The 14,381-nt window shown below is 37.1% G+C and overlaps 1 protein-coding gene across 7 annotated transcripts in view; it reads left to right on the top strand.

Moving 5' to 3' along the window:
* MAP7D2 (MAP7 domain containing 2) overlaps positions 1 to 14,381 on the top strand; it is a 37,360-nt gene that overhangs the window by 12,855 nt on the left and 10,124 nt on the right. For 3 of the 7 annotated variants that reach the window (XM_017831447.1, XM_017831445.1, XM_017831450.1), the window contains 4 exons: positions 1,725 to 1,835; positions 3,128 to 3,250; positions 6,113 to 6,261; positions 7,245 to 7,372. In XM_017831447.1, coding sequence (XP_017686936.1) covers positions 1,725 to 1,835; positions 3,128 to 3,250; positions 6,113 to 6,261; positions 7,245 to 7,372 — 511 coding nt within the window. The remainder of the gene's footprint in view (positions 1 to 1,724; positions 1,836 to 3,127; positions 3,251 to 6,112; positions 6,262 to 7,244; positions 7,373 to 14,381) is intronic. The other 4 variants (XM_017831449.1, XM_017831448.1, XM_017831446.1 and 1 more) reach the window with 3 other exon arrangements.

Here is a 14,381-nt window from a genome sequence, read left to right as displayed (position 1 = left end):
AATTTCTTTTTAATTTTGCCATGGTGGAGCAGTGCATGCCTCACATTCCAGCACAGTAGAGGCATTTCATGGTCTTCTCAGTAACTGTAGACTTCTACCACCCAGATTCTCATCTTTTTTAATTCTGTGGGTGCTCTGTGTGTGTGTGTGTGTATAATTAGGCATATATTTGACAGTTCTAATGGATGGGCACAGGTGCTGTTGAAAAAAATTTCAGTTGCCACAGTAAGACAAAATGTGTTATGAAGACTGTTTCATCAAAACAGTCCTCTTTTTACATCTCAAGGGCCTTTTTCTGCAATATTTTAAGACCAGGTAAATTTGGAATAAATTTACGTGGCCATGCTGTGTTTTCAGCCTCCTAAAATGAATTTGGCTTAACTGATATTTGTAACAAAGTCAGGGAGTTGACTTTGTTTAAACAATTATGTTTTATACTGTTCAGTTATCTTTTTTTGCATTTTTTTTGTGGCTAGGATTTTTTTAGTTACTGTTTCCATAAAAGGACTGTGAAGTACATCAGTCCTCCAAAATTACGAATGTATTGCATATAGGATTTCTAATCTTGATTGTAAATGTACTTGGCATTTTGAAAACAAAACACAGCCTGTGCTTTTGAGAAGTAGGTTCCTTCTCTCCCCCCAAAGGAGGAGTTAGGCTTGGCTATTCCTCCTGCAGAATGTACAATAAATGTTCTGCCCATGGTCTCACAGAATTCTTATTTCTGTGCAAAGAGATTCAAATTTTTATACTAATTGTTGTTTATGTGCAAAGATATTTGGCTGTGCAACTGATGTTTTGCAGCATACCAGCATCATACGTGCTTTTTTAAAAAAGCAAATTGTATTGTCTACTGTAGTAGATGGAAGCAAATCTTGCAAACCCCACTGAGGCAATGATTTGATGGATGTAATGGGGAATACAGTAACTTAGGAGCTGCAGAATTACACATGCATGTGCCTTGCTGAAAATATTTTTGGTTTTGAAAGAAATAAAAATCAAATTTAGAGGACAAGGAACCTATGTTTTTAGCTTCTGAGTATCATACAGTGATCATCATGTACTAGTACATTGTAGTAATACTTGGGTAACATTTTTCCTTCATTCAGTTGAATAAATGCCAAGGTAGGAAATGGATACTGTGCTCAGACTTTGTCAAACAGTATTTCAGAAGAAAAATGTACCGAGAATCTACCTGCCTTTTTTTTTTTTTTTTAATCTTCTCAAGCACAAAAAAATAAAGCCAAAGAGTGAGGTCTCATCATGCAAGCACACAAATGTTATTTAATTTTACTATTAGAATAATACCTGAGGTCTATCCCAGGTCTTCCAGACTGAAAGTAGAGGAGAGAGAGAATGAAGATGAGTTCAGAGTTGTCATGTGTGCAGTTTGTTTTCTTTGGGTAACTTTATGCTTGTGTTGGTATTGAGTATCTTGTATCAGAATGGCTTCACTCATTCAGACCTGATATATAATTAGGTGCCAGAGGCAGTACAAAAAATAGGCTGTTGTAAAACTGGAATGTTAAATTCACAGGCAGAAAAGTTGCATCCCAAAGCATGTGTCACAGGATGCTGCTCTTCCAGCAGTCAGAAAGAGCTTACCTCCTGCCTAACTCAGTGCTGTGAGTGGCAAGGGCCACGAGTACAAATGCAAGGTTAATTTTGGGAGTTTATCAACACCATGACGTGAATACAAATATCTTCAATGCGTTTCTCTGCAGCATGTGACAAACTTTCAGCTTCTACAATGAATCTGCCAAAGCAAATGGACTCGCCAATCAGTAAGCGCCTCTCCTCCTCCACCGCGGCCATAACACATTCCCCCGACAGAGGCAAGTGAACCTGCTGGTCTCCTGCCAGCCTAAACTCTCCTTCTGCTTAAAGCACTTCTTGTCCATAGAGTTGTGTGATTTGCTTATGTATGTTATTCAAAAGAGCTCAAACATTTGAGGCATTTTTAAACTGACACAATAAAGTAGTTCTGTAGCCTGTCCCATGACTGTGCTGCCGTGCTGGAGATCATAGTCCAGCAACAAACGCTGTGGGTTTTCTACTGATTCTTTTTCAAGTTTTGATACTCCAGCAAACAAGGTTGTAAGTACGTGCTGTGACTGCAGCAATTTCCCATAACTGTACTGCTCGTGACCTTTTGGCCAAATAAGGAAAAACAAGCAAACCAAATATGTGGCTTGATGGTAGATATGGGATGTACTGTGGGCAGGAGTACGTCCGATGAGCCACCTGGGACACTTCAATCTGGTGACCAGAGTTGTAGAGCCCTTTAATTTGTTAGAAAACTCTGATCCACGAGAGACTCAGCAAAAGATGATCATCTTGTAGGATTAGTGATTACTAAACACTAAAAAGAGGACCAAAGGGTTTATCTCACTGTGAACTCTTTGGCTTTTTTAGGTTTGTTTTGTGTTTCTTTTTTTCCCTCTTTAAAGTCTAATGATAAAAAATGTATTTACTGAAATAAGTGACTACAAAGGCTTGTTTTTAGAATGAAAAGAGAAGGTACATTTATTTTAAGTTCTGAATTTCTTAATGAAATAACCTCATCAGTACCTTTGAGGTTATTATGATGGATGACTGTATATACGTGTAATAGGAACATCTATAAATATGTCTTACATAGTTGACGCTTACATTTATGGAGTAGGAAGGAATGCAGGCATATTGTATAAATAAGACTTACATAATGCAGTGAGATGGCAAATTTTAAATGCAGTCCCAGTTCGGTTGGCACGTTAGGGAGCAGCTGCACTGTTATACCAAATGTTTTACCTCTTCTACTGGGGAAGAAAAACCTTGTTCATGCTGAGTCATGAAAGCAACCATTTTACATAATGGAACATGCCTCTGAGTAAGAACAAAATGCAACACAGTCTTAACCTTACTATATTTATTGTACAGGTGGGAAAATAATTTAAAAGGATGGAGAAACTAGAAAACCTTTTTCAGAGGGAATGAAAATCATCTTCAAATATTTTAAATCTCAAACACTTCCAGGGTTTTCGGCATTTCATTTAATCATTTCATCATTTTGTTTCAGTTATTTTTATGTAACATCATTTTATTTATTTGCATCTTAAATTTTATTTTATTTGCTCCCATCCTTCAGCTCACCGCATGCATCTTAGTCCAATGGAAAACTTTATTGTTTCTCGACTGCTGACTCCCACACAGTCATCTTTAGCCAGAAGCAGAAGTACATTAATGCTTTCTGAGCAGTACAATACTCCAGGTAAAATGTGACTTACTCACTTTGAAACCATTCAGGTATATTTGTGGCTGCATCTGTGTAGTTGCTGAAAGAAATGGAGTACCATGAACCAAATGACAACTTACATGGTAGTACAAAATCAACAGTGAACTAAGTTGTTCCTGATTGCAGTGTATTTAAAATCTTGGAAAAGCACATCATCTTGTCTGTCCTGTCCTGAATGTCTATTTTAGGAAAAAAAAACAAAACGAAATCATTAAAACTGAAGCCAATGGAAAAGCTGAATGTATTCATGTAAGAAACAGGTTTTTAGATGAGGGTGTGACACCTCTCAGAGGCTTTGATTGATTTATTAATGTCATCCCTGTCATACTCAAATAGTATGTAGAACAAAAATCCCAGTGCACCATTTGAGCTTTAATTATTTTTACAAGGGTTCCAGTTCTTAGCTGTTAAATACTTTTTTGCCTTTAACTGTGTGACAGTGTATTTATATATATATGTTTAGGTATACATACATTAGGTATATATATAAAATGATACATACTTAGAGGAAAAAGCAGAGATACTGATAAGAAGGTGTCAGTTCCAAAAATTATTGATCTTTAAGGGATGCTATTTACCACTCCTATCTGTAAATGGTAGTCTGGTAAACCCATTATTTTGCAAACATCTACAAAACTAATGTTTCCAATCCTGCTAATACTTAGGCAAGTGCCTGACTTCCAGAGTAGTTTCTACTTACAAAGCTATACTTAGTCACAGTGTTGGCTGAAACATGACAAAAGCTTCACTGCTGGTATTACTTTTAATAAAACAAACAAACTAAAAAACACACCAAAGAACACACCCAAATGCCTGTCTGCAAAAGGAAACATTTTTTCAGGATTAAATTATTTAGATGATAAAGTCTGATCATCTTTGAGTGTTTTCACACACCATGATTAAAATGGGCTTAGGTCTTGCATCAGTGCTTTTAATACAAAGCTATTTTAAAAAAAATTGCAAAGTAAACCTACTTTCCCTTGTGCATTGCTTCTTTGTTCAGTGCATAAGGACATTGATATTGAATGGCTCTAAAATTGCTTCTCTTGTTTCTACATTAAAAGCAGCCTCTACTGGAAGCGAAGATGTTGTCATACAGTACTTGGCCCGTGAGAAAATTCCCAGTTTGCTTGGTGCTCATAGATCAGCTACTGCTAAGAGTGAGCAAAAACCAACTCAAAATTAGATCAGTATATTCTGCTTAAGATTTTCAGGTGAATTGCTAGGGCCACCTACAGATGATGTTTTCCATGTTGTATTTGATATCAAAGAAATCGATAGGGATGACTTTTTTCCTTCCCTACTAGTTTTGTTTGTAAACTCCCAGCTTTATCTCACTCTCCATCACAGGACATTTAAAGTAGCACGCTGGCATGTCTAATAAGGATACCATTTGGACTGCAAACTCCTTTCTCACTGAGCTGAAACAGAAGAGCTGATTTTGGGAACAGCTTTCTGAACCAGCATCCTCTTGTCATTTCCTCACAAGGCAATGGGACTGTAGCTGACAGTTTTGTCAGTAATTGCCAGGAAAACTGTTGAGCGAGATCTCCCATTTGTCATGTAATTCTTACCATAGAAGTAGGTTCCTGAACAGGGGAGAGGGTTCTTCCCTTCCAAGAGCTCATTATACTGGGGTCAAAATTGCTCTGCTCCTGCATTTCTGTGTGCATAGAAATGAGGAGCCTCAATTTAAGACTCCAGGGCAATAAATTATTAATGTCACTCTGAATTAAGATATTCAGGCAAACAGTTGTTACTGGACACATAATTAATTCTTTTAGCAGTTGAAGTGAAAATACTTATCTTAAGCAGGCTTTAAGTTTCTGAACACTTTTCTTAATATTCAGTGACCTTACGCCAGCTTGCTGGAAAGTGTGTCAAAGAATACAAAGGTCTAATTAAACTTTAAAGCATGCAAAAAGGCTTCATAAGAAGTTTTATAAGACTGCCTCCAATTAAAAAAAAAAGATTGGAAATGTGAGTTTCTTTACATTAGCACATAATTACTGTTTTTCCAAAGTCAGTATCCTTCTTGACTTTAGTTGACCATAATTGGAAACACACTATCACTTGGTTGCAATTAATGTCTGTCTTATTAATAAAAGATATACTCTGTTGATTGTTCTGTATGTATGTGAAGGTTTCATCTTGGAAGGCAATATGAACAAAAACAGGAGTAAAATATACCATTTAAAAAAAATCCTGTTCATATTGCAAATAAAAAAAGAGTTGCCCTGTAAGCTGTAACGTGTGTGTCACACTCAAACTGATGTCTCTCACAAATAACAATAACTGAAATACCTACAGCAGCATTTAGTTTAGGTTTGGGGGTTTTTGGTTAATTTTTTAAAATTAAGTATTATTTTGAAAAGTAAGTAAGGTATTTAGGAGCCATTGCCATGTTTAAGCTTTAAAAAAAAAAAAACCCAAACACTCCCTATGCTCCTGTCACCTTTCCTGTTTTGCGGTATTTGTTCAAAAGTCTCCCAACTAGAATTATCTGATTACTCTTCTTATCATATGCAAAGGAAGCTGGACTTTTCAGAGGAAAGAATAATCACACAGTCAGGTGATTCGAAAAGTATGTGAGAGAGCAATATTTTAGAGATAATTTCTAAAAAATCTTGTAAAATGTTACCTTCAGTTGAGACATCTTTAATAAACATGGGACCATGTTGAATGTGTTACATACTGTAATCTTTTGAAACACTTATTTAAAAAACCTTTAAAAGTACCTTTGAACATTATAACATAAAAGTATGCTGTCTTCTCCTCTCCTTTACTTCCTCTGTCTGTGCTCCCTTTTGCTCTTGCTATTGTACTATAACTCTTTAGTATTCCATATCTGTCCTCGTGTAGCACCAGCTAGTCCTCTTAAGTCTCCCTACAAGGCTTCTCCCACCCGGAGCACCGACAGGAAGAAGGTGACCTCACCCTCCACTTCCAGTGCCATGAAAGGGGCACCTGCAGCCGAAGTTACTCAGGTGGGTTTGCAATGGTTTTGATTTCACTGTTGGGTAAACTGGTGCTGCTTCTGCTTGTTATCTCTCCCTTTACATAAATACAAATAAAGTGCTAGCCCTGCTGTAAGACACAGCAATAAGAAAGTAAGCCTTGCAAAGGTCTGTTGCTTTCGTGCTCCACTGAAGCAGCATTTTGATATCTTCCTCCTCCTGAGAATCAGTGTTGAGCACTGCTATTTGAAACAGCAACACACCTTTATTTTCAGGGAACTGAGGCATTGAAGTGTATGTTTTTTGACTTGCTTGTAACTTCTGGGAATGGGGAAGACAAATAGGATTTCCCACTGAATATGACTATCCAGTCTTGCTGGTAAATGAGCGAGCTTCACATATTTCAGAAACTCACCAAGTGCATTGACAATGCCTCTGTTTTACACCACTTACTTAACTCTTTCTTCACTGAGTCTGCACAGATTAAGGCATATGTGAGGACTGTAAAATTCACATAAGGTCTTGTGTCTTGTAGTAGTTAATAATACAGGAATTCATGCCATCTAAATTAGCTGCAAGTGAGAGGACCAAAGCTGAGAGTAAAGATGTGTGTGGTCTCAGTCTTAGGTGTGATTCAGTGTTACCTGCAGCAACATCTCTGTGAGATGCCTGGTTGCAGCACTGATCATATCTAGGAGGTGTTGCAGGGGCATATATATGATTTTGAAGACTCCACCCAGTGCCACCATCCCTCCCAAGAGCTCCTGCAGAGGCTCTGATGTGGTATTACTGCAACTTGTATGCTATGTCCATGCAAGACGGGGTGGCTGTGTGTTATGTCTGTGTAGAACAAAAAACTATTAATAGCACCTCAGTTGTGAGCTGCTGTTTAAAAAACTTTCAAATGTTTGTTACAGAAATCACTTTATATTCCATCTTGTTAATAAAACAATCAAATAGATTTTTGATTTGTTGATACTGATTGTGGAAACTAAAATGAACTGTGCTTCTAGACTGAGAAGATAAAGAAAGAGAAGCGACCCACAACACCTGGTTCATCATCTGGAATGGGATCTCCTCTGAGAAGGTCTGATTCTCCTGCTGCCATGTCCAGAAGATCTGCATCACCTGCAACACCTAAGTATGCCTTTATTATTAGTGGACTAATATGCTGCAAACTTCTCGTTACCCATAAATAAGCAACAGATTCCTGAGGAACTTCCTTTGAAGTGTTGTATAGAATCTAGTTAATTTTAGTTATACATTCACACATATACAAATGGGAAGAGAGAGAGATGGAGATGAACAAATCTAATATATGTAAGATTGTGTTAGTGCTCACTAGAAACAATTCTCTACCTCTTCTCAGTCATTTGAGATTCTAGTGCATTTCATAATTCATGTGAAATTTTATTTAACATTTATTTTTAAATTTGCTTTTATCTGATTTTGAAGAAACTGCCTAATGTGAAGAAATGCACACAACATGAATACTAACTAGAAATTCCAGCATTTAACATATGCATTTCCTATTGTTGTCATGACCATCTGGTACCATAAATATACTTAACTATGTGTCATCTAAACCATTGGTTTTAACCTTTGCTCATTTGCAGACCTCTGTGATTTTGTTGCTTTTTGTTCTTTTTTTTTTAATGTAGAGCTATGGACTGGGCAATGCAGAGCAATGTCTGGTCTTACAGCATTGAGTTGCTTTTCTTGATTGTCTTTTGCTGAAAACTCTAGTCTGTGTACCACAGCTTGCAACTCAAGTCTAAGCAAATGGGTCTTCAGGTTTCTTAGAACAGAATATTAAGTCTGGCTCAAATGTAGAAGTGTGCTAAAGTAGTCATGGTCTACAGTAGTTGTCAGATTTTTTTGGCTGGTTGATTGGTTTGGTTTTTTTTCCTTAGACCCTGTTCATGGGTCCCACTTCTGTCTTGAAAATTGTATCTTTTTGTCTTATTTATTTATCATTTTTTAATCTGCAGCTGGCCATATTTTGAACCAATATTGATTATCCCCTTTCGGACAAATTTCTTCTGCCTCAAACATTAGCTGGTGTTCCTTTTCTGTTTCAGCTCTGAGGGCATAGGAGAATGATTTTGTGTGTGAATGTGGGGCTAAACAACATACAGGAAACCATCTGACCCTGGACATTCTTTCTGGTTTAGACATCCCCTTGTATGTAACTGGGACACTGCAATTCTTGGTTCATGTTATAAGGCTACAAATCCTCAAACTTTCAATATCATATATAATATTGTCAGATTCTGAACTACATACATTTTGTGAAAAATGGAATGATATGAAATGTTAATGACATTCAAAGGTTTTTACAGTTTTGAGCCGATAATTATCTAATGGCACTCTGCAACGTACAGAAAAAAGTTTGAGCTATAAAAATGTGCATTATTCCACAAGTACTGATACTCCCTGTTCAGAAAGCATCTCTCAGTTCATTCAGCCAGTATGAGACATACCAAGAGACACATGAACTTAAGCAAAATGGATAGCTGAGAGTCAAGTGCTTCTTGATGGGCAGACATCCAAAAGGTCAGTGTAGACCATCATAGAGACATGTAGGGGTAAAAAGAAAAAGCTTTTGTGAAACAGATGTTTAGGGCTACATGAAAAAAGTATGCCCAGTCTTAATTTGTAGCACTAATTTCCATAAAAGGTTTGGCAAAGATGGAGAATTTTTTTCCCAGAGGTGCAGATTATGGGAACCTTTTTATAGTAAAATGTTTTCATTCCTATAAGGAATATAGGAATTTAAGGAATACTATTTTTAGAGGAAGAAACAGATGCTGCATGGAGGAATTAAGAACCCTACTGGTGAGTTTCTATGGGATTGTGAGCCAAAGTAGTGATCCTTCCCCCCCCCTCTCTTTTCTCAAGAGAATCTGATTCTGACCACAGCTAGAAATGTATTACTGAGCATTTAATCTTAACATGGCCCAATTAAAACACCCTCCTTGATCTTAGAGAGATACAATAGAGTTTAAATGCATGTGTATTACTGGTTCCAGAAAGACAGTTCTGCTTCAGCACTTTCAAAACTTCCCCTCATAATTTTAAAATAAAAAATTATGATCACTATATTGTATTGTTATATAAACAATAATAATAATAATATAATTATATGCATTTTTTCATACAACTCAAGTTCCACAGTTAATTTTCAATTTATCTAAAGGAAGGTTCCAAAAGCCTTACTGCCTGTATTTAAATCCACTGACCAGCAAGATCATTACCTGCCATATAAGTATACTTTTAATCTGACTAAATATGTATACAAATACTCATTTTCCTTGCAAACCTAATGATCCTTTATAAGTTTAATCTTCCAGAACACCATATGGCCAAAAAAATTACTCTGGAAGACATAAGAGTACATATTGCACAGCATTAGTAGTTACTGATCCTGCACAGCACCTTACCTTCGAAAGCTGTTGGGGGAGAATCAAATATGGCCAGTGATTTAGATGACAATTAGCTCTATGCATTTCTCTTCTTAAAAGTATATGACTTTTAAGAAGAGTTTTCTTGGTATTGTTCTAGTTTCTAGTTCATTGCAGTTGTCATCTTGGCTTCTCAGTGGCAATTGCTTGTCTTCTTTATATGTTATTTCATTATTTATTAATTAAAAAGCTCTTTTTATCATGGTAAAGTAGTTGAAACAGGATCAAACAAGACAATAAAACTTCAACCTAAAGAGACACAGTGATTGATGGCAGAACAGCGTTGCAGTAATAACATAAATAAAATACTAATGTTTGAATGTGCAGATTTTAGTGAGAAAGCAAAAAGGGACAGCCCAAAAACACAATGTCCAAGATGAAATGAGTGAACAGATATGGGTGTAAAAAGGAGAAAAGGGGAAAAATAAAAATATGCTGAGCAACAATTAAAAACAGGGAAAGAATTCAAAACTTGAACTTATGTGGAAAAGTAAATATATCATGAAATGTCACACAAGAAAGAAATCCAAAACTATTATTTTGAATCTAACACAGATCAGTTGACAAAGATGAAAGTTAATGGGTTAGAGTTTGAATAATTGAGACATTATCTCTAATTTTATCAATTGCTCTTGGATACTGATTGTGTAAGTGCTCCTTTTCTTTAGATCTTTCACAAGATCAATAATACCAGGGGTTTGGGTAATTTTTTTTTCAATGCTTCATCTTCAAAGATCTATACATTAATCGGTTTATTCTTGCAGTATCCCTCAGAGAATAGGTAAGTGTCTTCTCTTATAGATCGGGAAGGCAATAAAGCCTGTGTCCTTCACATGTCTTTGGGTAAATAGTCCCTTTGCAATCAATGGCACCTGACTGAATCAAGGAAGTATGATTTAGTTTTAAGTGTCTTCAGATAAACCGTAGTACAAGCCAGTGAACAGAAATGGAAAGCTCTGACAAGCCTCTGTGTCACATTCTTTTACCAAAGCATTACCTCATGTGAGAAGGAGGAAAAGGCAAGGGGGAAGGGAAAAGTGACTTCAGCACTGCTGGTGGGTGGTGGGTCATGTTTAATTTCCAGATCCCAGACTGTGTCATTGTTCTTTGCTCATGGTTTCACTAACTGAACCCCTGACTTGGTGGTTCCTGTGGGTGACAACCCACTGCAGTCACTGGGACATGCTTTTGGTGTCAGAAAAGCACATGTTCAATCACATTACAGAATACTGTGGGAATATGAACATAGAGTAGGACGAAAAAAAGCCCAAACTTGTAAAAGTTTCTAAAAATGAGTTATTGGAAAGGTGTCTGCATATGGTGAATTCCCCACAGAAGTAACTTCTATGTCCTGCAGTGACCTACTTCCAGATTTTATTTCATATGTGCTACATATACTACTCTTGATCTTTGTTTCGACTTGGAAAGATAAAAACAACAGGTGGAATGCTAGATCAAGACTGTTTTGAGGGTTTTTCAGCAGTTGGCTAGATAATGAGCCAATTCAAGATTTTGAAACATCTATAATAACACAGCTATCAAAATACCTATTCTACAGGCCTATGCTGAGTTTGTACTCTTTTAAGAAATGTAAAAGAGAAATGAATCTGTCTCTTGCTAGAAGAGATCAAAACTAAGTGAAAGAAAACAGCTTTTGAGAAAATATCACAGGCAGCAGAGGAAAAATGTCAGAACCCAGGAATAGCTTGTGATCAGAGCAATGTCAAAAAGGAGGCTGGAGAGCATGCAAGTCCTCAGTGTGGTTTCAGCAGAGCTTTTGTTGAATGAATAGGGATATAGTGGAAAAAAATATGCAGCTCTGGCATTGCTGCAGATTTGTGATTCACAGTCAGCTTTCTGAACAGCCATAACCAGCGACCTGTTACGTACCTGGCTTTTCAAGAAAGCTTACTGTTCTCTCCTGTGCTGTTTATGGCCAGAATTGGATGTGACCTCTGACTCGTGTGCTACATGTACTTTATTTACTCTGCTTAGCAAAAGTAAACGCAGAACCCCTCTTTTGCTCTTCCTGAGACATTCTTCTTCAGTATGGCCTATCCCTTTCATAATTAAATAAGAGCCACTGTAATTTATTTAAGGATCAGTGGATCCTCACACCTGATAGAGGTTATAGCAGTGCATGTAGGGGTCAACTTCTTGCATGCTGCTGCCCCCATGCCAACACAGGGTACTTAGGTGAGAAAACAAATATCTTCTCAGAAGGAGGAAGATGCTTCTGGTACTTATGTATTCCCCTGTAAAATCTGGTTATTGAGATGAGTGAGCTGTCAGACAGCTAAAATGCTGCCACTTCTTGGATTTTAGTGATTTGTTACCTTAATTCTCTGATCCTCATCAGGCACAATTCTGTGATCCCACTTTCTTAACATGGTTTCGTTATATCCTTTTCATTTTCTCCCATGGCAAAAACAAAACATTTTTTAAACCTAAGCAGACTCCTATATAAGTTTTTATACTTTTTTTTCTTAATTATCCCATTTTTCTATCTTCACAATCAAGTTTGGCCCTTTCTGGTTTAAAGCAGCAAAATTTAAATACTATTTAGAAGGAGTGTTTTTTCCAGTAACAATTTTGCCTGTGTCTAAGAATGTTAAAGATGCTAAGTTGACTATATGTTTTAAATACAAGGGAGAAAACAATGTTGATTTACTACTTTCTACTGACAGCAAATAAATGATATAAAAATTCTGAAAAATTATTCTTATTACTGATGGACTTTCTCATGTTTTCACTCCTTGCACTGTAGTAATTGGTCTTCTTCTTCTTGCTTTTGTTTGCTTTAAAGGAAGCAAAGCCATACTTGTTATTCTGGCCCATAAGCTGTAACAAAAAATTACTGTCAGTCTAAAAGTTCAAAGATGTATTACTTAAATAGTACATTCAACATGTTTCTAGTCCAACAACTAAGTTGTACAGCCAGTCTGTTCTAATGCCTGTGCAGTGCAAGATACGTAGCTCTCATGACTAGACTCCTTCCTACCAACCTCTTTAATTTGATTGTCATGTCTTTATTAGAGAACAATTACTTCTGTGCTGACACTGAAAATGACTCAGCCTTAGTTATTGGCCTGTTTTGCTCCTGCTGTCACAAGTTAAATAAAATGCATTGCAAGGAACGTGTGGTAAAGTTGGAAACGTAAACCAAAGACAGCAAGAAGGGACTGTGCTTTGAAGAAGTGTCTAATTAGCAAGAAGCATCCTCTGTGCTACAGAAAAACATAAGAAAAAATGTTGTTTACTTTGTATTTACCAGTTATATTTTTATGAAATGCAATTGGAAATGACTGTCATGATGAGACGTGTGAGATGTAAACATGTAGGTGGGGCCTTGAAATCTCTGCTTTTGCCTTCAGAAGGGCTTGGAAATCCATCTATATCCTAAAAAGGAATCTAAAAACAATGCTAAAACCCAATTTGGTCAACACCAACCAATCTCATTGGCTTTTCCCTTTGCTGTTTTTTTCAAGATCTGGAAACAGACTTGCCTGTTCTCATCTTCCAAAGCCTGTTTCTGTCATGGAGCAGCAGGAGTAGTGTGTGGCAGCAGGGCAGACAAGGACAGGGACCTCACCCACAGGACTCCATCCCATAGCAGACAAAAAGGGCCCAGGGTAGGTCTGGTGATGGTGACCAGGGTCAACCAAGAGTCCACTGATAGCCAACCAAGGCCTTACTCTGAGGCAAGTCCAAGGACAAGCCAGGACATCATGTCAGGATCAGCAGGTTAGGAAGCCAAGAAGAACAGGCTTACCTACAGCTTAACTCAGGCAAGGACCTGAGCTGACAGGGAGCTCCTGGGCCTGCAGGCAGAGGGTACCTGAGCTGAACTTCAAATTTAATTGGGTGCTACTGTTCCTGCAGCCCGAGGGCTTTTGGAGTCTGTGATGGCTCTTCTGTGGGAGTAAGAAAGTACGGATGGTGCAATTCTCTGCAGTGTCTTCCTCCCCACAAACCAGGCAGCTCTAAATGAGCTCCCTGTATTCTAGCATCTCAACCTCTTACAAATGCAGCATAATATGGTGGAAAAGAACCCTTTCTTCTACCGAATTCATAAATTTGTGGGGGGAGTTGAAAGATGTCTAATTTTTATTGTCTGCTCTGTAATGCAAATGCTGTTCCAGTTATAATAGTCTCTGACTACACAATGTTATAGTTACATCTATATAAAACTTGCCACTCCAGTCCATTAATTTTCAACCATTGTTCATGTTTTTCATCTTTGTGGTCTGCCAGAATGAGTGTATAGTCCAGAAAACATGTTATAGTATATGAAACTCTATATTGTGTAGATGAAAAAAGTGATAAAGGATAATACATTTATATCATAATTGCATTTCCATAAAGAAGGTTAAAAATACTAGTGTAATGTTCAATTTAATGTAGGATTATTTATTCTAATGAGACTCACATAAATCATTATTTTAAGATTGTAATCTCTTTATTCTCATTATATTTAGTTACACAGCCCAGCCTCTCTTCATGTTATAAGTGCTAGTTACTGGTGTTACATAAATAATGAATGGTGTTTGTGGTAGTTTTATGTTTCCTGGTAATCTGTTCCCTTTATGTGCACCTATTTTCAGTGAATATCAGGTATCTTTGCCTTTCCACTTTCCCCAAAGTGACTTCAGAAATGAGGTTATCACTTCACCTGAAGTGTGCAAC

Source organism: Lepidothrix coronata, unplaced genomic scaffold (assembly GCF_001604755.1).
Source record: "Lepidothrix coronata isolate B3197 unplaced genomic scaffold, Lepidothrix_coronata-1.0 Scaffold191, whole genome shotgun sequence".
NCBI lineage: Eukaryota > Metazoa > Chordata > Aves > Passeriformes > Pipridae > Lepidothrix > Lepidothrix coronata.
The sequence above is the reverse complement of the archived record's forward strand: the minus strand, read 5'-3'. Positions and strand labels throughout refer to the sequence as shown.